This window comes from Rhinolophus ferrumequinum, chromosome 2 (assembly GCF_004115265.2).
Source record: "Rhinolophus ferrumequinum isolate MPI-CBG mRhiFer1 chromosome 2, mRhiFer1_v1.p, whole genome shotgun sequence".
NCBI lineage: Eukaryota > Metazoa > Chordata > Mammalia > Chiroptera > Rhinolophidae > Rhinolophus > Rhinolophus ferrumequinum.
This window is the reverse complement of record NC_046285.1, coordinates 73,255,563-73,280,759: the sequence shown is the minus strand read 5'-3', so window position 1 is coordinate 73,280,759 and position 25,197 is coordinate 73,255,563. Positions and strand designations below refer to the sequence as shown.

The 25,197-nt window shown below is 34.7% G+C and overlaps 1 protein-coding gene across 1 annotated transcript in view; it reads left to right on the top strand.

Annotated features, from left to right (window-relative positions):
* The window catches only part of LOC117036907 (EGF-like and EMI domain-containing protein 1), a 567,893-nt gene that overhangs the window by 446,247 nt on the left and 96,449 nt on the right, over positions 1 to 25,197 (top strand). The window contains exons 7-10 of the mRNA XM_033132361.1: positions 13,351 to 13,470; positions 15,184 to 15,306; positions 20,291 to 20,428; positions 24,395 to 24,517. Coding sequence (XP_032988252.1) covers positions 13,351 to 13,470; positions 15,184 to 15,306; positions 20,291 to 20,428; positions 24,395 to 24,517 — 504 coding nt within the window. The remainder of the gene's footprint in view (positions 1 to 13,350; positions 13,471 to 15,183; positions 15,307 to 20,290; positions 20,429 to 24,394; positions 24,518 to 25,197) is intronic.

The window sequence follows — 25,197 nt, the reverse complement described above, 5'->3', positions numbered from 1 at the left end:
AAAATCATGCTGGGGCTTATTTTCTAGTTAGGTCTTATTTTCGGGGAAACACGGTATATAGGACTATGGGATCAGATAGAGCTAGTTTGGAGTCCCAGCTCCCTCACTCACTGTAACAATGAGTAGTTATTTAAACTTGTTGGCATTTCCTCATCTGTGATTTGGGCATAATAAGTGTACATATATCATAAGGTTGTGAATGAAAATTAAAGAAGATAATGCACGTGAAGAACATAGTAAGTTTCCAGACTCACAATAAATGGTTAGAAACCTAAAGCACAAGGAGTAGATTTCAGGTTTGCCGAGTTGTTTCTTGACAGCAACAGGACTAGAATTCAGACTTCTCAGTGACACCAAATCCTGTGCTCATACGACTTATAGCCAATCCAGGTCAACCTTCATAGGGCCTCCTATCAATGGATATCATTGCTCTCTTACTGAGATTTAGAAATAAATTCCTGTATATGCTCAAACTTTTCCTCAGTGCAATTTTCCCCACCTCCCGGGAACAAAAACCCCATTTCTCCTTTAGCTTTTATGTCCTCTTTATTCATCATTGTCGTCCAACTTTACTTCTCTTCAACATTAATTCTCTATCTCTTCAGTTTATTTTTGGAAGTTCTCAACAGCTGGGTACATCACCCTTTATAATCTGTCTTTGTAAGCAGCCCATCTCTAAAGCTATCACGAGAGAACCCAGGCTTCTCTTCCTCCAATATAGTGTAAGAGTTAGGAAACAGGTTCTGAATTCAGTCACCTAAGTTTCAAGCCATCTTTTGCCACAAATTCCAATTCTGTCACTTTTTAGCTTCGAGACCTTGGATACGTTTTCTTCATGAATTTCTTCATCTATAAAACAGAGATTGAAATTCTACCTACCTCATTGAGTTGCTGTGAAGATTAAATTAATGAACGTATGCAAAGCTTTCACATCAGTGCTTGGAACATATTAAGCACTATACAAATTTTATCCGTAAATTTAATAATTATTTATCTATAATTATAATAATGATTATTGTTATTTATTAAAGATTTATATATGAAGCTCAGAGCTATTAGCTCTTCCAAATTCATCTCCTTACTTCCTGCTGTCATCCAATAGATACTTATCTTACTTGAATGATATATGAACAAATATGTGAGAAATGCCTGAAACTATACTTAGCACAAGGGAAACACTCATAAAACGCTAGCCCTTTTTGTTGACTCTGCACCCCTCAGCAATTGACCCTGTTTGCCCTTGACTTTCTTCTTGAAAGTTTCTTCCTTCAGATTTTGAGACCTTATTCTTTCTGGACTCCAGCTCTGTTTCTAATACTCGATTTTTCTCTACATCTTTTCCCGTATGTACATACTTTTTCATCTCCCACAGAGCGTAAACTCCTTGAGGGCAATGGGAATACTTTGTCTTTTTTCCCAGTACCTTACACATAGTAAGAATTTAGTAAATCTTTGCTGACTTCAATATTTGTCTTGATTCTTTTAACTCCCTACAGAAGGATTCTTTATTTCCCCAACTCCAGTCAGGTTTAGCTATACAGAAGCCCAAATACACTCTGGATTTTCTTACCACTCATAATTGTTTTACTTCAAATATCTTAAATTCTAAAATCTCTCTCTCTGATGCTAACTTATTATTACTTGTCCATTTCACTTTCTCTTTTTACTCTATTTACGCTAATAATGACTAACATAATATTGAGTTCCTATAATCTAGGTATTGCATTAATTTCTTTGCATATCTTATTTCACTTAATATCCACAACAATTCTATAGTTGCTGTTATGCTTGTTTTACAGATAAGGGACTTAGGCTCCAAGAAGTCAAGTGATTGTCCCAAGGTCCAGAGCTAGTGGCTTTGGCAGAGTCAGGCTGCACATTGATGTCTCTTTGATCTTTTCTGTATGCCATTTTGAAAGTTTAACATGTTAAATGTCAACATGAATATTCTAGACAATAATTATTACAGCAGTTCTGAGGAATACATTTTTTTAAATAAGATGCTTAACTTTTAAAAGAATGTTTAGTTCCTGTCCATTGGCTTTCTCATTGCATCTATTAATGCTTCACAAAACAGATAGTCTCCACGCACCTCAGAGAATGTGGCATTTGACTACCAGGCCTCTTGTCAGAGCTAGCTGCAATTGTGTTAGAAATTGGCTCTCCAGCTGGGCTGGACTGCAGTTAGGAAACATGATTGTAGATGGTGAACTGTCACTGCTGGGATGTGAACCAGACATGAATGTTAAGCAATTGTGTCCACAATTTGCAACCCAGGAACTGCCAAATTGACAGCTAGACTAAACCATAGCAGCATAGGAAGATGTGGCTGGATTCTCCGTGCAGTCAATACAAAGTCTTATATTGTACTTTGATGAATATAATCTTACTGTCCCATAAACCGAGATGCTGTCAGTTACAAATCTCAGTTAGGTTCTTAGCAAGCATTTCATGTCCGAGCACCCTTGTAAGCCTCATAATGACCTTCACTCTAGTTGCTTTGGATTAGTCTTTAAAGGGAGCATGCAGTTCATTAAGCATGTAGAAGCTCCAAAGGCAGCCGAGCTTCTCTCCATGAACTAAATAGGTTTCTTGCATTTTATCTAGGACTAGTTGAAAGGGATCCGTAATGCTCTGCTAGAAATAAGTCTTCACTCGCTGAGGGACTTGAACAGATATAGTGAGTGTATGAAATGAATAATATTAGTAATGAGCAAAACTTAAAAGGAAAGTCTAAAGGCTTGGGGGGTTTTCTGTCTCTTTTAGAAGAGCATGTACCAAATGATTGTTTTATCTCATTTTTGCCTTGAGGATTTCTTTCTTTCAGGCTTGAGATAGCCATATGGTATGTCACCAGATAGAAAATCTATTTACCTTCCTCACCATCCTGTCACATGTTGCTTTGCCATCCATTTCCTTCATGCAAGGGGCCTTTTCAAATTCCTATTATGTGCCAGGTACTGGGGTTGGAAATGAAGAGTTCTTTGATACAAAAATCAAATGTACCTGACCCCTAGAAGCTCCTGGTCTAGTGAGGGAGACAGTGCATATTGTAGGAGCACAGTGGGGAAGATGTGCCTCGTATATTATGGGAACCCAAGTTAAGAGCACCTTGCCAGCATGGAGGGGGTCAGAGAAGGCTTTTAAGAGCTAATAATACCTAAGTTTTGAGAGAAGAGTGGGAATAGGTTCAGAGACAAGAAGTTCCCAGAGATCCTCTACATTATAGGATTACTGCACAAATCGAGAGCCCATTATATTTCAAATATCAACAATTAAAGAAGCTATTGGAATTTTAGAGTGGCTATTTTTTATTACCATATAGTCAAGTAATTTTTCTGAGGAACATATTTCTTGGGCCAGAACATGTTCCTGGTAAAATGTCACTATATCCTCTCGTATGAAGATGTGCATTGTTTAGCCACATGGGTGCTTCGTTACACATGGATATATCACCCTTATGTGTAGACTCACTGGCTTCGAAATTTTGAAAGTCAAGAAGTGTGAATCTAAAGAGAGATGAAAGCAGGGGACTCTAACTAGTAAATGCTTTTAGCACACGCTCTGTGGCCTATGAGAACGTGCACAGAGGTTACCAACATATGTTTTTGAGAAGCGAATTTGAGAGAGTGCTGTGTGAATGAATTGGAAGGTAGTCACACTAAGAAAAGAAGTAGCCAGATCCTTTCTATGGTATCTTTAATCCTGTCTTTAACTGCCAAAATTCTGGTCATTAGAAAACCTGAGGAAGTGTAATAGAGCATCTTTCAGGGAGAAAAAATCCTGACTTTAAATTTGCAATTTCTGTCACCGGTTAAAGTAAAATAACATTTAGCTGCTTCAGTGTATATTTTTACAGATTCTAAAAGTGTTTGTTTTTTTTTTCTTAAAAATTAAGAGGTGTAAATTGGCCCGTGTAATTTACAAGGTAAGTATGTGTTTAATTTTACAAATAACTCAAGAATAACTCTATGGCTGTTTATGCAATGCATCCTTTGGAAAGTGGTAAATGACAAAGACACATTTGATATAAATAGTATAGATATGGAATTAGTACTAACCATGTATAATCCGCACCCTTATTTTTCCTTCTCAAATTTGGGCAAAACGTGCACAGGAAAATATGGTATGTCCTGTCTTTCTTGTTGATCAGTTTATCTGGAGGTTTATCAACTTCATTGACCTTTTCAAAAACCAACCTTTCACTTCATTGATTGTCTATATTGTTTATTTATTTCACTGATTTCATTCTTATCTTTATTATTTGGGGTTGACTTGATCTTTTTTTACAAATTTCTAAATTTTAGGCCTTACTGTGTTTCTAATATAATCACTTAAACTATAAATTTCTCTAAGCACTACTTTAGTTTTCCCCTACACATCTTGATGATGTTTTCATTCACTTCAAAATATTTTCTAATTCCCTGGAGGTTTATTCCTTGAGTCATGGATATCAGAATTGCATTGTTAAATTTCTAAATGTTGAGTAAATTCCAAATGTCATTTTGTATTCTTTTAACTCAATTTTGATCAGGTATTATACTCTGTATATCTGTAATCATTTTACATGTATTGAGACTTGGTTTTTAGCTCAGAATGTGGTCTATCTTGTTAAATATTCTTGAAAAAAATGTATATTCTGCAATTATTGACTGAAGTTATAAATGTCAGTTAATTAAGATATTTGATAGTTGTTTAAGTCATACTTAATATTGTAGCTCATTACTTATATGTGTCACCTATTATGATTCTGTCACTTGTCTTATCAGTTGTTGGTAGAGGAATGTTGAAATCTCCAATTCTATGTATGGGCTTGTCTACTTCTCCTCTCAGTTGTATCAGTTTATGCTGTATGTATTTTGAAGCTCTGTTACTCAGTGCATACACACTTAGAATGGTATTATATTTTCTTGAAAAATTGATCCCTTTATCAGTATGAATGTCGCTTTTCATACTAATCAACTTTGCCTGAAATCTACTTTGTCCTAAATTAACATAGCTCTTCCAGACTTTTTTGGTCAGTTGATATTATAGTATATTCTTTTCATCCTTTTTAAAAAATGATGTATATTAAAAACAGATATATTTTATTCTTTACAGTTAAAATAAGTTTACTGTAGATAGCATATAGTTGGTCTTGCTCTTTTCCAAGTCTGAAAACTGCTACCTGTTAATATGAGTAGTTAGATTACTTATATTTAATGTACTTTTCTATATGGGTTTAAATCTATGAGAATGCTGTTTGTTTCCTACTTATCTAATCTGTTCATTATTTCTTTTTCCTCTCTTCTGCCTTCTCTTTAGTTAAGGATTTTTATATTTCATTTTATCTCTGATATTACTTTACTAGTTATACCTCCTTAGAAATAGTTGTTATTCTAGGATTGACAATATACATCATTAACTTATTGTAGTCTATCTTCAAAATGATATTTACTGCTTTATGTATAATGTTAGAATCTTACAAAAATATACTTCCATTTCTTTATGTTTCATTGCTGTGGACTATTGTCAAATTAACAAACACAATAATACATTTTATTATGTTTGCTTTAATTCACATAAATATATATTAAATATATTTTTGAATTACAAAAGCTGCCTTTATTTTTATCCACATATGCAGTTTCTTGCTTTCTTTATTCCATTGTGTAGGTTCAAATTTCCATACGATGTCATTTACCTTCTACCCAAAAGACATCCTTCAACATTTTTGTAGTTTAGTTTGGTGGTGATGAATACTCTCAGTTGTTTGTTTTTTTTCCTAAAAATGTCTTTATGTCTTCTCTATTTATGTCATATCCATTTTGGATACATACTTATATGTTGTTAAGTTTATTTTTATTTTCCCCCAGAATTTTAAAGATGTTCCCTTGTCCTCTGTATTACATGGTTTTCAACAAGATACAAAAGTCTTTTTTCTCTTTTCTTCTCTTTTTGCTGTCCTTTGGTTTCTATTAAGATATTCTCTTTATCGCTGGTTTTCATCAATTTGATCGTGATGTGTCATGGTTAGGTTTCTCTGTGTTTATCATGCTTGAGCCTCTTGGTCTCTCTATCATTGAGACTCTTGAGTATGTGGGTTTAGTTTTCATCAAATTTGGAAAATGTTTGGTCATTATTTTTTCAAAAAATTTTATTTTCCTTGTTCTCTCCCCTCTCCTTCTGAGATTCCAGTTATATTATATTTTCTTTTTGATATTTTTCCACCGGTCACTGAAACTCTATTCATTTTGTTTTCATGCAGCTTTGCTTTTATCATTACACTTTTTCTTTTGAGATAATTTTATATTCATATACAGTTTGTGAGACAATATCTCATGTACCATTATCCAGTTTCCTCCAATGGTGACAACTTGAAAAATTATAATACAATATCACAACCAGGATATTGATATTGATACAGTCAAGATACAGATGATTTTTATCACCACAAGAATCCATCATCTTGAAATTTTACAGCCACAATCACTTTCCTTTCAGGCTTATCTCCTCCTTAACTCCCGACAAATACTAATATGTTCCCCATTTCTATAATGTATCATTTTTCAAGAATATTATGTAAATAGAATTATGCAGTATGTAATCATTGCAGATTGGCTTTTTTCACTCAACATCATTTTCTGGGGATTCATCCCAGCACTTGCATGTAGCAATAGTCTGTAGTTTTCCATGGTATGGATATACATGTTTGTTTAAATATTTTCATATGGTTTGATGCCAATTTTCTAGTGGTTATTAATAAAGCTGATTTTTAAAAATATTTTAAAATAGTTTTGTGTGTGTGTGTGTGTGTGTGTGTGTGTGTGTGTGTGTGTTTTACCTTTAGGTTGGTGATCCATTTTTGGTTAATTTTTTTAAGATATGATATTTAGGTCAAGATTCATTTGGTTGACTATGCATTTGTTGAAAAGGTTATCCTGTTCACTGAATTTTGCACCTTTTTCAAAAATGAAGTAGGCGTATTTGTGTGAATTTGTTTCTGGGCTCTCCATTCTCTTCCATTGATTTCTGCATGTATCTTTCACCCATTACCACACAGCTTCAATTAGTCTTGAAATCAAGTAGAGGCATTGATCCCACCTCATTCTTCTTTTTCACAAATGTTTTGCTGTTTTACTTCCTTTACCTTCCATATATTTTTTTGGGGAAAAAATGTCTACATATACAAAAATTTTTCTGGGATATTTGATAAGAATTTGCATTAGTCCTGTATATTAACTTTGGGGAAATGTGTGTTTATAACATTGAGTCTCCCAATTCATAAACACAGTGAGTGTATCTATTAATTTATCTATCTGTGGTTTCTTTCATCCGTGTTTTGTAGTTATCAGCATACAAATCCTATAGCTGTCTTGTTAGATTTACACCTAGTATGTCATTTTATTAGTGATTGCAGATGTCACTGTCTTTTTAATTTAACTCTCCGTGTGTTTATTAATAGTATATATAAATACAGTTGATTTTTGCATGTGTATCATGCATCCTATTAACTTGCTGAACTCATTTTTGAGTTCTAGAAGTTTGTAAATTTCTTAGGATTTTGAGACAAACATGTCATACACAAATAGAAACAGTTTTATTTCTTCCTATCTGACCTTTAATCCTTTTGTTTCCTTTTCTTGCCTTATTCACCAGCTAAATCTTTTAGCACTGTGTTACATAGAACGATGAGAATAAACATCCTTGCCTTGCTCCCAGTCTTGAGAGAAAAGCGTTTGTTCTTTTACTAAATATAATCTTAGTTATAGATTTCTTGTATATGTTCTTTGTCAAGTTCAGGAGGTACCCATTTATCCCATATTCTGACATTCTTTTTTTCTTTATATTACAAATGTGTGTTGAATTATGTCAAATGCTTTGTCTGCATTTATTTATGTGATGATGTGAATTTTCTTCTTTACTCTGTAAATATGGAGAATGGCATTGATTGACTTCTGAATAATGAACCAGCCTTGTGTGCTGCAATAAACTTTATTTGGTCTTGTTACATAAATTTTGTATACATATTGTTATATTCGATTTGCTAATATTTGCAAGATTTTTTGCATTATTATTGACAAGTTATAATTGATCTGTAGTATTGCTTTTCTCCTCCTCCTTGTCCTCTTCGTCCTCCTCCTCCTCCTCCTCTTCTTCTTCCTTCTCCTTCTTTTTTTTTGTATTGTCTTTGCCTGGCTTTGATATCAAGATAATAACTAGTTTCATAAAGTATACTAGAAAGTATTTAATTTCCTATTTTTTGGAAGAAATTGTAGAATCAATATTAATTCTTCCTTAAATGTTTAGCAGAATTCTCTAGTGAAACCATCTGTGACTGAAGATTTCTCTTTAGGAGACTTTAAATTATTAATGAATTTTTTCACAGCTATAGGGCCATACTAATTCTCTATTTCATGTGAACAAGTTGTGGTTGTTTGTATTTCTTTTGAGAGATTAGCACATTTCACATAAGTTGCCAAATTTATATTTGCAGAGTTGTTTGTAGTAGTTCCTTATTATACTTTTAATGTCATCAGGGTATATAGCAATATCCCATTTCAGTCCTGATATTGGTTATTTGTGTGTTCTCTCATATTTTCCTTGTCCCTATTTTATCGTCAAATTTATTGATCTATTCTGTGAACCCGCTCTTTATGTCAATAATGTTCTCTATTGTTTTTCTCTTTACAATTTCATTCCTTTCTGCTCTTATCTTCCTTATTTTCTTCATGCTATTTGCTTTGGGTTCATTTTGCTTTTTTTATTCTAAGTTCTTGAGTTGGGGACTTAGATTATTGATTTAACACCTTTACTTTTTTCTAATATACTTAGTTCTATAAATCTCTCTCTCTCAGCACTGCTTTAGCTGTGCACTTGTCAAATATGTATATTCTGCTGTTATTAAGTGGAGTGTTTTATAATTATTAATGAGATACTATAGATTAATGGCCTTGTTAAGTTCTTCTGTGTTCTTGATGGCTTTTTGTCTAGTTGCTATATTATTAATTGGTGATGATGCCTCCAACTATATCATGCATTTGTCTATTTCTTCTTCATTTCTATCAGCTTTTGCTTTGCATATTTTTCAGTTTTGTTGTTTGGTCCTTATACATATATACATTGTTATGGCTTCCTGCTGTACTGACTCTTTTGTTATTACTCTTTTTATTATATAATATCTTGGTCCTTGATAATTTTCTTTGCATTGAAATCTGCTTTTTCTGATATTAATGTAGCCATTCCTGCTTTCTTCTAATTGATGTTTGCATGATATATATATACATTTCCATGCTTTTACTTTTGATTGGCCTATTTCATTATATTTGAAGTGAGCTTCACATAGACAATATATAGATATATATTTGGGTCATGTTTTTTAATCCACTTCCTAAATTTGGGCCTTTTAATTTGTGCAATAAGCCATTTACATTAATGTAATTATTGATCTGATATAGCTTGTCTGCCATATTTTCTGTTTGTTGTTTCTGTTTGTTTTGGGTTTGTTTTTTGTTTGTTATTGTTTTTTTGTCCTGTCTTCCTGTAGGTTACTTTATCATTTTTTTGGTTTTAGAATTTTATTTTGTTCCTTTCATAGAAGTTTTAAGTGTATCATTTTACTGTTTGCTCCAGATATTACATTATATATAGCTAAATTCTCTACTGGTGGCATCATTTTACCACTTCAAGTGAAGTGTAGAATACTTCACTTCCTTTCCCTTTGCTCTTCTCCATTTAACTATTTCCTCTATATACACTTAGAATCACATTAGACATCTCATATTTGGAGAACTTGGGCATCAAGAAGGCATTAGGGACAATAGGAGATTACAGTAAATCTAGAGAAGAGGTTCCCAGAGGTAGTGGTCAATGAAAAGAGCATACAAAAGATAATTGCAATCTACTTTATAATCTTGCATCTGATAGAATTGACCTCTCACTTTTCAGAGTTAAGAAACGAAGTTACGTAACTCATTTCTTGAGTGCTGGTAGTAGGGGATATGGATTAAAGAAATAAAGTTTCTGGTATAAACATGGCTGTGTAGGTCAACATCTTTTTCTTAACCTGTGACAAAACATACAGATGCAATGAAGAAATGAAACAAAACTGAAAAGTTCCAGCAATGTGTGTGTGTGTGTGTGTGTGTGTGTGTGTGTGTGTGTGTCTATGAGAGAGAAAGAGAGAGAGGGAGAGAAATTGGGGAGCAAATTGAATCTGTAGACTTAAATGTAAGGGTTTCTTAGAGAGTTGATACTAGGCAGAAGGAACACAAGGAGAAAAAGAACAGGGAAAGGTAAGAAAAAAGAAAGATAGCAATAAAGATTAATATAGAAATTAATAAACTAGAGAAGACAAAAACAAGAAAAAAATTAATAAAACCAATAGTTATTCCTTTGAAAAGATAAGTAAAATTGACAAACCTCTCTCTAGACTCACACAGGAAAAAAGAGAGATGATTCAAATTACTAAAATCCCAAATGAAAGAGGGAACATCACTATTGGCCCTAAGGAAATAATAAAAAAGAGAATAAGGTAATACTACGAACAACTGTATCACAACAAATTAGATAACCTAGATGAAGTGAACAAATTTCTAGAATGACAAAAACTGCTGAAACTGACTTCTGGTAATAGAAAATCTAGTTAAACATACAACAAGTAAAGAGATAGAATTAGTAATTTTAAAACTTCACATTAAGAAAAACTCAGGCCCTGATGTTTTCAATGGTGAATTATACCAAACAGTTAAAGAAGAATTCATGTAAATTCTTCACAAATTATTTCAAAATGTAGAAAAGGAGAGAACACTTCCTAACTCATTCCATAAAGCCAGTATTATGCTGATACCAAAATCAGACAAAAATTTCATAAGAAAGAAAACTGTAGACCAATATGATTGTGAATATAGATATAAAAAACGCTCAACAAAATTCTAGGAAATGACAACTAACAATGTATAAAAGGGAATATACACTATGATCTAGTAGGATGTATCTCAGGAAAATGAAGTTGGTCCAACATCTGAAAATCAATTAATGTAATACACCGTATCAATAGAATAAATGACAAAACCCACATGATCATCTAAATAGATGCAGAAAAAAAATACTTGACATAATCCAACACACTTTTATGATACAAAGAACTCAGCAAACTAAAAATGGACAAAGACTTCTTCAACCTGATAAATGAAATCTATAAAAAAACACACAGCTAACGTTATATTTAATAGGGAAATACTGAAAGCTTCTTTTCAGTATCAGAAACAAGACAAAGATGTCTGTTCATGCCACTTTTATTCAACATTGTACTGGAAGTTCCAGCCAGAGCAAAAAAAAAGCAAAAAAATAAAAGTCACCCAAATTGAAAGGAAGAAGTAAAGTATCTCTATTTGAAGAAAACATGATCTTGTACATATATAGAAAACCTTAAGGAATTCACTTGAAAAGTTATTAGAACCAATAAAAAATTCAACAAAGTTGAAGGTTATAAGATCAACACATAAAAATAAATTAGATTTCTATACACTAGTGAAGTAGGAATATTTCTCTGTGAGTCCCCAAATGATGTAAATGATGTTCGATCTGTCCACATTTTCTGGGTGAGGGCCGGGATCCTGTCTCGTGAAGCCGAAGAATGGAAATACAAACCAGGGAGAGGCAAAAGGTTGTAAAGGAAGATAGTTTATTAGAGGCAGAAGAGGTTGCAGCTCCCAAGCGGGAGGGGGTACCCGAAACTGGGAAGCTCAGTGATTGAGGCGAAAGTTCTTACTTTTATACCTTCCCTTGGCTGCTTGGGGAAGGGGACTGGAGCCTTCTAATGGAATTCATCTATCAGATTTGTCCTGTTTGCCCATCCTGAAGGGATTAAGGACATAACCTATTCCTATCTATCAGATCTGCTCCTTTGTCCGGCCAGAAGAGATTTGAGATCGTTTATTAACCTCAAGGCACGGTCTCATATCTTTGTCCTGGAGTGAAGGAGACATTCCAGAACCTGGAGTTTCACGATATGAATGTTTTTCTGTTTATTCCACCAGGGACCTTCCTGTCTAACTAACAACATGCTCACTAACCTGTCTCACTAGCCATGAACACTCAGAAAGTAAAATTAATAAACAATTCTATTTATGATAGCATCAAAAAAGATAAAATACAAAGGAACACATTTAACAAAAGAAGTGCAAAAATTATATACTGGAAACTATAAAACATTGTTGAAATAAATTAGAGACCTAAAATAAATAGAAAGGCATTTCATGCTCATGGATCAAACAACTTAATATTGTTCAAATGGCAATAATCCCCCAATTGATCTACAAATTCAATTCAATCTCTCCCTACCATAAAAACAAGGAACAAAACAATGTATATTATATCTGTGATAGATGATAAATGATGGATGGATGGATAGATAGATAGATAGATAGATAGATCTATCTTGTACTTGTACTTTCTTGTACTTTCATAGTCTGGATGGATTTACAAGAAACTAATGAAAGCATTTATGTATGGTAGTGGGTAGGTTAAAAATGGGAGAATGTGGGGGCAGGGTAGCTTTATACATTGTTTTGTTTTTAATATTCTGTGTATTACTAATTTTTTAAGTATGGGTGAGGGCAGGTGTAGAAATCTGCAGTTCCACACTAGCAGCTTGTAATGGACACAAGGCTGGATTCATAGAATTACCAGAATCACTTAACTCATGAATTCGATAAGCTCTGTGTGTATGTAAGTGCTCCTCATAGGTTGTGTGGCTTTACATTCCTTTGGACTTTCAGGGAATATAACTAATACTAGGACGGGCAAGTGAGGGAGAGGAGGTCAGCTGACTAATTCCAGTGGACCTGAGCTTCTTTATTTCATTTCCATGGCAGCGTAGTTAAGACTCTCCCATGTCTCTCCACTCAGCCGTCTCCTCACACCGTTTTGGCTTATCCAGAGGTAGAGGAGATCTAGAGGAGGTAGAAAGTTTTATCTAAGGATAATTCTGCTGTTCAGAATTGTAGAAAAGATGAGGAGAGAAAGAGAAAACAAGCAAAGGTGTGTGGAGGAGTTTCTGCTGACTATTTAATTTGGGCCATCAGATAGACTTCTGAGAAGAGCGAAATTAAGCGAATTTATCTTTGGCCTTCATCCTTTAGTTTTTTGTTTTTTTAAGTGTTTTCCCCCCCCCCCCCCAATTTTGGGATTCAGATCACATAATGGAAACTTTTTGATGAATTAGTTCCATCTGAAAGTAGGAAAGAGTTTTCTTTATGTGAGAAACCCAGTGGCCCCAGTTCCCTCTTTACCTTTCTCCACACTTCTACTCTGTATATCTTTCTAAAGTTAATTAATTGCAAATGATCACCACTTAATTGCTTTTAGAGATGGACCCCTGCACAGGTGGGAATGGATGTGCCCACATCTGCCAGAGCGTGAATGGAATGGCCAGGTGTGCCTGTCACCCAGGCTACCAGCTGTCTGAAGACAAAAAGGCCTGTGGAGGTAGGAAGTGGAAGCTGATGGCTTAATTGTGTAATTGTTTGAAATTTTGTGGTAATTCAGTTTGAATAGTCAGAACAGCTAGGAGAAAGGTGTTTTCATTTGTGCTTAAAAAGGAACATTTGTATTCTTATTTGATCATTCTGAAAGGTATTTTTATAATACTATAAAAACTCAGTGAAATTTTTGGTTACAATAAAAAGTTCTGGGTTAGTTTCAGAATTAATGCTTTTTGTTTTCTGTTTCTCATTCTGAAATGAATTCCAGAATTAATATTTCAAAACCTTCCATAACCACACAGGGATTTCTTTATTATAGTCTACAGTAAGTGGGGATAAGCTTTGAAAAGCAAGTATGTGCTACAAATCAGTGTTCTCAGAAGTTAGGGATAATTGAAACCAAAAAAAAAGAAGACGGAAAGAAGGAAACTCTATACAAGGTTACATTTTTCTCTTCCTAGAAATAGCAAAACAGACATACTTCAAATCAAAGATGAAACTGATAAATTACTCCATGACCAGAGCTGATAAATGAAGTCATTCCTGTGGGACAGTCTTTGTTTTAACAACTTTTGAGAAATCACAGAATCCTTCGTTTTTATCATGACATTTTAGTGACATGAGAAACGGTTTATTTGGATTAATTATGAAAATAGAAAAATGTTTCCTGACTTATGGTACTAATAAACACTTTGAGGAAATGAAAAAGAATTAGACATAAAAATTGGTGTTTAGTTTTTCATTTTTGGGATTTTTTTCTTTAAGCTAAGATATAATTTTCTGTGGATTGTGTTAGAACATTTTTCTGACACAGACTATATCTGCTTTGGTCTTCTGTTTACAGCTCAGCACCTGGCGCAGAATAGGCTTTTGTTAAATATTTGTGGAAAATTGGCAAATATATACATATATCTCTCTATATAATCTCTTGCAAAGTTTTTTGTTTGTTTGTTTGTTTGCCTGCTTTTTTAATATCTGGTGCATTATTCCTAGAAAGGCTATCCCCCAAATTACTGCCTACTTAGGGTTTTACTAATACCTTCCAAGAATGAGTATTTCTCTTAAGCACCCTGATAAGGATGACATTCAGGACAATACAAGGAGCAAGTTCTAGTGGGGAAAAACAATGATGAGATGGGTCCATTTAAAGGGAAGGAGCAGGGACTACCTGGGCCACAAAATGAAGTGACACTGAATAGACTTGGCTGTTGGTGTCAGGAGAAAGAGAGGGCACCACTGTTTAAGTAGCATGACCCAGAAACAATCATATATACAACATATACTGTAAATTGCTACATAAAAAGGCCCCAAATCTGCCGTATCTATAGCCACATGTCCTGTCTACCTTAAATCAGGGAGATACCATTTTTGGTTGAGAATGTGACATATATCCCTAAAGACAAAGTACAACGACTTCTACCTGTATTATTAGGAGACAGACAAGGCCTATTTATTTTCATTTGTTTTCTCTTTCTGTCAACTAACAGATACAAGCAGGTTTTGATAAAAATAAGTATTTGAGAGCATAAGACGAACACTAAAGTTAACGTCATTAGCAGTTAGTTTATTTGCAAATATGGAGCTTAAGTGGTATTTTACTGTTACACTTCATGTTGGGGGTTGAGGAGAAATGGATGCTCTCGTTCATTTTTATGGTTTACACATAACTCTTAATTTGAGCTCCAAAGACATAACCACCGTGTATTTCTCTCTGCAGACATAAACGAGTGTGCAGAGGAGCTTGCTCGCTGTGGCCAGCGCTGTATAAACACAGTGGGATCTTTCACTTGTGCCTGCCACCCTGGCTTTGAGCTGGGAGCTGATGGAAAACAGTGTTACAGTAAGTGGTAACAGTCGCAGCCTGGGAATGTGTGGCATTTGACAAGTATTAAACAAGAGTAATAAACAAAAGAATGACACTGAATATCCTACCAAAGTAGAAGCTCCTGAGAATGTTTTCCACTGGGGCGGGGTAGGGGTGAGAGCTTAGTAGTCCAACCTCCTTTTAATTTGAAGAAATAGAGGCCCAGTCAATAGAAAATAGTTGGCGTAATGATCCCCAGTGTAGATGGCAAGGATTAAGTCTCAGGTCTTCTGCTTAGGGCTCCCTTGGACCCCCTGGGGAAGAGTCTGCCTTCGTCCGCCACCTCTGCCATGAGATATTTATTGAACACTGGTAAATCCAATGTAGAACTCAAGGAAGAGGAAGTAACAGGAGTGAGGGAACCGGCAGTACAAAGAGCAGCTCTAGGTTGTAGCAAAATGTCTGACACATTGGATGCTCTGAGTACCTTTTATGTCAGCCCTTCTCCTCCTTCGCCCTCTTTTATTCATTTCCATTATACGTACCTCTTTAAGCAGCTTCTTCTGACGCTGCATTCTCTTTCACTGACTCATCCCTCTACTCCTATTACTCAAAAAATTAGGATCCTTGTCACCTAACCTTAGCTTTCTCCTCACCTAAGCTCAATTATACAATTTAACATATCCCTTATTATGAATATATTAAAATATTAATATGCTGAATTATTAGCTGCTATTAATAACTATTGCAGCTATTTTCCTTCTCTCATCTCCTCCCCGCTGATCTGCTACTTAATCTGTAGATCAATATACTTCCTACTTTACTAAGCTTAAAAAACATATAAATTCCTTAATGTTCCAGGGTCTCTACTTCAATACCAGGGGTACCAAAAAAATATATACAAGTGGACACTTTGGTCAACATTGCCCAAGCAGTAGTTCGCCATAATCAAAAGTGTCTGGATGCTGATGGTAACCACTTTGAGCACCTCTTGTAATTGCAGAAGTCAAATGTGACTTGTATTCATCTTCTGTTATCTGAATATATTGAGTATTGCAATTTTCACAGTTTTTCCTTTCTTAAAATGTGTATACATTTTTTGACACCCTCTGTATTTCCCATCCTCACCCATCCTCTGCTTCTTCCTTCCTTTTTCAAATGATAGAATTATTTTTTTATTTGACCAATTTCTGTATCTCTGCCTCTTACGTGATCATGATACATCAACAATTTATTTTTCTTCCTCTTCTTCAGATCTTACCTTTCTTCTCAGTGACTTCTTCCCTTTTTTCCCCCATTTCATATCTATACCTCAGCAGGTGAGTTTCGCTGTGTTTAAAACGCAGCCATGTTAACTGCCTTTATTTGAAATTTAGGACCATAAATCTTAAATGATTAAGCAATGTGGCTGGACAAATCTATCTTATCAGAACATGTCTACTTACATACTCATTAAAATGAATGTTTAACACCTTTTCTTTCTCTTCCAAATCTTTATGTCACCCCTCTTTTGCCTTTATCATTACCTGGTCTCTTATGTTATCCATAAAATGGAAGCAAACAACCACCCAAGCTAGCAACTGATTTGGGATCTTCACCGCATTAATATAAATTAAGTGGTCCTGCTGCTAACAAAAGCTGTCTTGTCCATTGTATTTTGGATTCCATTCTCTATCATTATCTCAAAATCTTTGCTATTGCACTTATCTAGTGGGTTGTTCTTATCACCTATCAACATGGTGCAGTATCTTGTCTTTGAAATACCCTCCAATAAGCCCACATCCTACTAGAACTTTAATCTGATCACCTTCACAGCAGCATTCTAATAACTTTGTTAATGTCTCCTCCTCATCTTGCCTACCCTCATCATACTAGACTAATTAGATTATCATCTCTACCCCTCTATGGTCACCCATGACTTCCGTGTTACCATGTTAACTTCTCCGGTTTTATCCTATTTGATCTCTCAGCAGCTTTCAACACAGTTGACTAACCCCCATTCTTCTTGAAACACTTTCTTCTCTTTCATGTTTTCATACTTTCCTGGTTTTCCTCTCCATCTTTGGCCCCTCTCTCACTGTCAGATTTTTAGTTTCACCTGTCTTTTGTCTTTAACCATATGTGAATATATCAAACTATGTAAGCATCATCTTGACTGATAAACTTGACAGGCCCAAAACAAAACTGCTGGTTTGCAGACTCAGTTCCAAAAATGCCCTTCCTACTTCTCTACAACTTAGTGCTAAAGCCCAAAACTCAATGATAAAAATTAGTAAGAGACAGAACTGGGACTTTAGGCTCCAAATACACTATCTTTTCAATGTCATCATGTATTTTTATAGATTACATGTCCTTCTTTCTCGGTTTTAATTAAGGGAGAGAGTAAAGATAGTCATAAACAAAATAAATAATGTTGTGTTCTTAACTAAACTCTCTCATGAAGAACATTCTTAAGACTCACCAAATTCTTCATTCTTCTCCACTACATAAAATTCTGTGTTTTTTAATACCTGGGTTGCCAATGAGGTCTTAAATCTCTTGGTATATTTCTACTGCTTAAAGACAGTGCAGTTTTTCTATGGTGGTACCTGTCTTTTAAAGAGCAAACTAAATAAAATGGGAGAGAAGAATTAACTACTAATTAGGATACAACATATTCTGAAACAAGTCTTTCTCTCAGTGCCCTGCAGAGTCATTTCAGGCACAAAGAAATGTGGAGGGGTTTTACCTTTTTATTAACATTTTGGCTTTTTAATGTGGACGGGGTGTGGGAGCACTTTACAAACGTCTGAAATAAAATATTGAAATCTGACTAGTGCATTCTCAGTTATCATGTTGCTAATGAGTTATGAGGCACAGGCTTTCTGTAGAATTTACTTGGGAAAGCAATTTGTCCTAGAGTTGAATACATTTGGTAGAAGTGTACTTTTACATTTCTTTCCCTTATGTGAATATTTGGCTAAGTTCTTTGTGCAGCTCTCACCAGACCTCAATATTTACTAACTGACATACAAAACTTTCTTGATGAAAACTGGTATTTTGAGTTGTTTCAAAACCTGTAGGTGGAGGAAATGTTTTCAAAGCATAGTAATGTTTAACAATGAATTATGTGCCCTTCATAAAACAAGTCTATTTTAGAAAAATATTGTTTTAACTCTTTCCTAGGAAAGCAATATAGTTATGTAGTTTCTTCTCAAAGGCTCTCAAAGCACTGCATGGCATAAGCATTGAATCCCCACAGTGTGATATGAACCATCCTGTCTTGTGATTAGAAGTTGGAAAATTCCAGATCCAGCATGGTTAAGTAAGATTTCCCCCAAATTACCAAGCAATATATACTTGAACTTAAATTCCATATGTATTTAATGTACATTTAGTATATCGAGTAAATAATTATTTCCTACTTGCGAGAAACTACAGGGGTTATTTTAAAAAGTTTTTTAAACTATAATTATTTTAAGTACTACTGTTAAACATTGTCATCTCTATTAAGGACGCAAAATCTTAGCTTACTTCTAGTGGGCAGTTATAGATCTTAATATGCCCTTGCTTAAATCCCATATATTTTTTGATGAGGTTACAATATTATCATTTGTATTTAAAGCAAATTACCACCAGAAGTCTTACAGCATCACTGATCACAGAAAAATGACAAGGATAGGAGCCAAAATTTGAAAGATGTCTTCCTAAAGCTTATATGTTAACATATCATCTGAAAAGTATCAGTCCTTTCATTACTTCAATCTTTCCTTTAGCTTTCTTATTTTTCCTCAGTCCTAAACTAGCTATTTCTAAACCCAAAGGGGTTCTTACTCTCCACAGTAAATTGATTAGCATACTCCTTCTTTTGTTTATTCCATTATTCCCAATCTATTTTTGAGCATCTGTAATCAACTGAATAATCCAGGTGATGATGGCAAAGAAGGATGAGCACAGTGACAGGAATGTGCCCTGGGTGTTCTGGGACATGTAGGACTGCTGCATACGTGGATGGGAGGCCGGGGATGGGGGAGGATGGTTCCTGTACTCTCACTGTACAGAAACTGTAGCAGATACCTAGGCAGTTTCAATGCCAACGTTGGCTTTCAAGAAGTACCGCAATCCCAAGTACCCATGTCATGTTCTTTCTTATCTTTCTACTTTCAGAGGACTCAGGAGATAAGAATGGAAGGAAATAAACCAATTTAGACACTTTCATTAATAAGAGGTGTACCCAAAGCAACACAAACGTAGAACAATAGAAGGCAATGGTAAAAATAGCAGAGTACCTAAATTCCGTACTTGAACACAGATTCAAGCATTTTACAATTTCTCATTCTCTCACTTAGAAAATGATTGATTACCATGCCGTGTACTCAGTACAATTGGCATCCCTATGCTGAGGCTGATGTTACCCAAAATGCCCCTAATTAGCATGTACCTGAATCAGCAAATTGGTTTTAGAGTAATACTGTGTTTGTATAATCAGGGACTCACATATACCTCAAAGCTGATTAGCACATTAAGCTGATACTAGTTAAACATGACCAACTAATTCATTGGTCTTGTGTTCATACTTTTGTTCCAAGGCTATTTTTATCAGTGTTTTCGTGTACTCCTATCCTCTGAAAAGGACAGATAATAACATACCATTAGCTTGAGAACAGAAATGTCAGCTGGCAAACAATCTATTTGCTTCCTGATTATAGATTCAATACACATTTTTTTTTTTTTTTAATATCCTGAAAATACTGAGAATTCCCAGAGGTAAGTGTCCTTTAAGATTAAGTGTTAAATAACCCCTGGTGGACTAATTACCTTTCTGCATCACTTCGCCAACTTTATAAGTTCATTAATATTTTGATACTGTGTAGACATTTACAATGCTGGCTAGCCCTCAGACTTCTACTTTTATATGTGTAGAGTGTTGATAAATTTCCAACAAAGTTTGTCATCCTCCCAAAGGAGTGTATCCATTATTGACATATATTCAAGTTTCTCTATTGTTATGTTAATAACCATCTTCTGCTTGTTTGGAAAGGGGTTGAATTGGAAATTGTCAATAGCTGTGAAAAGAACAATGGTGGTTGTTCCCATCACTGTGAACATGCATTTGGTGGGCCCCGTTGTTCCTGTAACCATGGACACCAGCTTGATTCAGACGAGAAAACATGCATAGGTAATGTATAGTAAATGCCATCTGCCTGCAAAGTTGCCCCGGATTCGTAGCCCTTTCTTCTCTCATAGTTACTGCTGTAATGTGAGTCACATCTCTCATACTGCAAGGGGAATTAAATTGAATAGTGTCTCTGGCTACTGGATAACATAAAAGAAATATTACTTGGCAGAAGACAACATTATGTTTAGATATTTACTTTGAAGTTAAAGGAGATTTAAAACGTTTTAACAAAATATATGGACTTAATAGTTTATTTCAGGAAAATATCCCGAGGCCTAGCTAACCATTTAGTGTGATTTGTAATTCAAATAAGAAATGCTACCAAGCACCCTACTTCTCTCTACCTCCAGCAGAAACTATATTACATTCACTGGTTTTCAACTGGGTAATGATTTGGATGCATGCTCAGCTTTGGTATGGTAGGAAGATACATTCCAAAAGAAAATTTTAAAGATATTCTTTGAAAATCCCAGCACAAACCCATTTTTAATAGATAACTTTTCTAGCATATTATTAGAACTTACGCCATTTGAGACGATGAGAAAAATAAATTCCACCCCAGCCTTTTGTCATAATGAAATATTTAATCTAGAGCTGCTGAGAAAAAGGAATATCTACTAAAATAGGGGTAGAGAGCATCAAACTATATTATTATGTCCTCTGGATCTGGAGAGACCTACAAACCCCTAAAGCAATTTGCTATCATTTGAGAAATATATCCTATTTGCTTGTTTCTTTTGTCACACTTTTATATCACTGCTCTTAAAAATTATAATATGAATACTGAAAGTAATCTTTGACCATTTTATGCTAATCAATATGGTTAGAGATAAATTGTAGTATCATAAAAGAGGAGGTGAATTTCAAAGGTCTAAATATTTGGGATTTTTTAGTTTGGCACTATGATGTGACAGAGTGAACTTCAAGGGATTTGAAGTATTCTGGTTTCATAAATTATTTAACCAAAACAATGTCATTACTTGTATTTCTTGATCCAACATTGCCTCCTGCATTTTTCTGAGTCTACAGTGGTTAACTTAATGAAGCCAGTTGCTTTCCTGGCTTCATTTTATGTAATGAAAAATATGTTTGTATTTTTCTAACTTGCTAACATTAGTATTCATGGAAAAAGTAAAGTGCTTCCTCTCTTCTTCCTCCCTCTCTCCCTTCTTTCCTACCTGTCTTTCTTCCCCTTTGACTATTGGATAAGGGAAACTGGAATTTCACTAAATCTTTTGCTTGCAACGTACAATTTTGTATCTTTCCTTATTCTTTAAAATGTACAATTCTGTAAAGTTTTTATTTACAGCTAGAAAATAAAATAGCATCTGCCAGGGTCAAATGTAGGAAATTGCATATTTATGAGCTTTCAGCAGTCAACATGACAATGTTATATTGTTTATGGCTCAAGTTTATTTCATTTCCCAACAATAAATAACATCCATTCCTAAAGACCAAATATTCACTAGAGTAAGGCAATGATTTATTTGGAATATACATATACATACTTTGCTTATTTGCCTGAGAACAGATTAAGGCCATGGACGCTATGTGTAAAAACAACCATGCATGAAGGAAATGAAAAGAGTTTTCTTTTTAATTTATTTTAGAATCTACTTTTTTATATATGAGAATGTACAAATAAATGTGAAAATAAGTCATCCATTTGGCAAATGGTCAGTCCCAAATACAAAAATGTATTAGGACTAAAACCTAGAGATGTGTTAACACAATTTGAAAGACAGCTGTACAAAATGCAAGTGTCTGACCAGCAAAAAATTCACTACATTGGGTGGCTATCAGAATTTCTTTTTTTTAATTTCTAATCTTTGCAATTTTATCCAGTGACTATGTATAGGTACATACAGAAGATCAAACTTTTTTAAGGTTTACTTTTGATGCTTTTCTGGTCAGAACTGAACTGTTTAATTGTTTTGCCTGTCTTTAATTGATACTCTAGTTTTTTATTTAGAGCTAAATTTTTATGAAGAGGCAAATTTCTCTGCAATGCTGTAATATTTGCCATATTGGCCAATGTAGGAAAAATATGGGTATCAGAGAGGAAGAAGTTCTAAAAGAACAAACACATTACTGAGTCTAAGACTGCCTCCTCTTTGCAGCTATCAGATGTTCAATGAGTGGAATTTTTTTGGCTCTTCTTCTCAAGCTGTTTTTTGCCTTTTTTGTTATTGTTGTTGTTCTTCAAAAATGTGATTATAAGCAAGTAAAGATCTCGCTAAATAAGATCTGAAAAGAAAATTAAGAAATTTAGGAAACAGGTGATACAAATGTTGCCGGGCAGGGCATTTTAACAAAGGTTTGTAATGTAAGAACAATGGGGTTTCAGATGACTTCCAGGCTGTAGATGGTATATATATGAGACAAGCTAGAAATAGCCCCAGAAGAATGATAATAGAAGAATCCAAAATGAATCATAAAATGATATATCAAGGAACTCATTTTCCAATTTTAATGCTGTTGTGCTCCTTTTAGCTCAGAACAGGGAATCCTGAGACATTTAAGTTTGGAGGCTCTGGTGGTATTTGCGAAGACTTTTAAATAACCTTGGAAACAACAACAACACAGGATAATGTTTTAGATGAAATAAAACAATTTTGAAAGTACTTTTGTCCTCTATATTCATGCTATTTAATCCAAAGGACAAAGGATGGTTTAATATAAGAAAGGAAAAAAATATCACCTAGAATTTGGTAGCACTGTTTGTGACATTTTACAGGAGAAAGAATGTTTTGTGTCCAAGTGACCTTCATTTAGATATTTTATGGTGACCCTTCACCTTAGTTGATTGATTGCATTTTCTTTGCGTCCTTTCTTTTGTCTGCAATTCCTTACAATGTTACCCTTTCCAAGGTTAATTGAGACCCTGACCTTTTATATCTGTGGCTGCTCATACAGTTATGAAGCAATAGGATTTTGTAAACTTAGCTTTGACAGGCCACCCAACTTAACAGCTCAACAGAGGGGGTTGAATTGAACCAAGGACCTATAGCCAAAAACCCTGACCACACAATTACCAAGTATCTAGCCTAAGGGAAACAGTGGGTGAAGAGTCTGTTGCTATCCCTTAGCTAGTTATGTTAGAAATGATCACCTCACAACTCCAGCCAAATAAATTATTCTTTAGCTAAAGAGTTTCAATTTGACATCTTCTTGTGCATTTTGATTTTCCTTCGGGCAATTATATCTTAGGAAGAAACACTCAGGATTCTAGAATTCTAGAATAGTGCTGAAGGATATTTAAAGATCATCATTTAGAAAGCTATTTATCTGATAGAACATGCTAGGGTAATGGTGTCACAGATGGTAATAAAAAACCCTGAACCCACTCATCTTTGGAAAGGTCAAGCAAGTGCTCTGAAAGATTCTGTAATTTAAAACATAATATTTAAAATGATTGTCTGCCCTCTCTCAGAATTGCAGTTACCACTTCTCTTCCCAGTTGTGTGACTTCCTTTTGCTTGGAAATGCTCTTTCATCTGAAGTTCTAAAAGAACAAACACATTACCTAGTCTAAGAGTACCTCCTCTTTGCAGCTATCAAATGTCCACCAAGGGAATTTTTTTTGTTCTTCTTCTTAAGATGTTTTTTTTTTGCCTTTTTGTTGTTGTTATTGTTCTTCACATTCCCTGTTTATTTAGCCAAATTGCTGTTTAAACTGGAAAAATTGCAGAGATCTCTTTTCTTGTGCTTACAAATGAATTTGGAGATTATGTACATACTTGTAAAATAAATAACAGGCAGAGGAGAAGCATGCAGGGGACATAAACCCAAATGTGGGCATCGTTCTTTGGGTCTTACACTTTCTTGGATGTCTGTGCTATGTAGCCTGAGAAATAGAAGGATATTAGTAAAACTATTTTAATTTAGAAGTGAGGCTTGTTGGCACTTCCATAGGCCAGTCAAATCCCTGTCTCTTAAACAACAGAAGTGTCCTTTCCCCTTCAGACCTTGATGAATGTGAGAGTGGAGAAGCCTGCTGTGCCCAGTTCTGCATCAACTATTTAGGAGGCTATGAATGCAGGTGTCGGGAAGGCTTTCAGATCAGTTCTGATGGCTGTGGATGTGATGGTAAGTTCCTGAGATCTGACATCAAATCACTGATGTCATGGGACAATCAGTGAAGGAGGAACATCAGGGCAAGAGGGTTAGGGTGGGAAATGGAAGGACTTGCCACTAAAGAGACTGGGATTTCTGTGAGGTTGTGCTATTCACTATTGTGTGAACTCAGGTGGCTCTGAGCCTCGTCTCCTCGTCAGTAAACTGAAGACAATAATAGGATTAGTGGGTAAATTTAGGAAAGTAATAAATATGAAGTACCTAGTATAGTGATTGACATGGAGAAATCACTCAACTAGAAGTAGCTATTATTTTTATAATACTCATTGGCCCATAATCCCTTTCACCTAATATGAGCAAGTGAGAGCTTCTGGCATGTTATTACACTCTGCCATAGGAATCACTATGGCAAGCTTGACTGGAATTAGAAAGTTCGTGGCTGAAAATCAGTTTAATTAGAGAACAGTAGCAAAAGGATTGCCAGTTCACCACTGTCCAAATCTATATCAGAATCCTTTATATATCTGTTATTAATCTAGTTCATGCAAGTTTTAAGAAGTCACTTTACAATTTTCTAACTTACTTGTTAAAATTGGTTCACTTACCTTTGCGATGATTTCTAGGTTCTTTACTTGTTTTAGATATCATAGAAGAGTTTGAATTTAGTGAGTAGAGTTAATTTACTTTTTTTT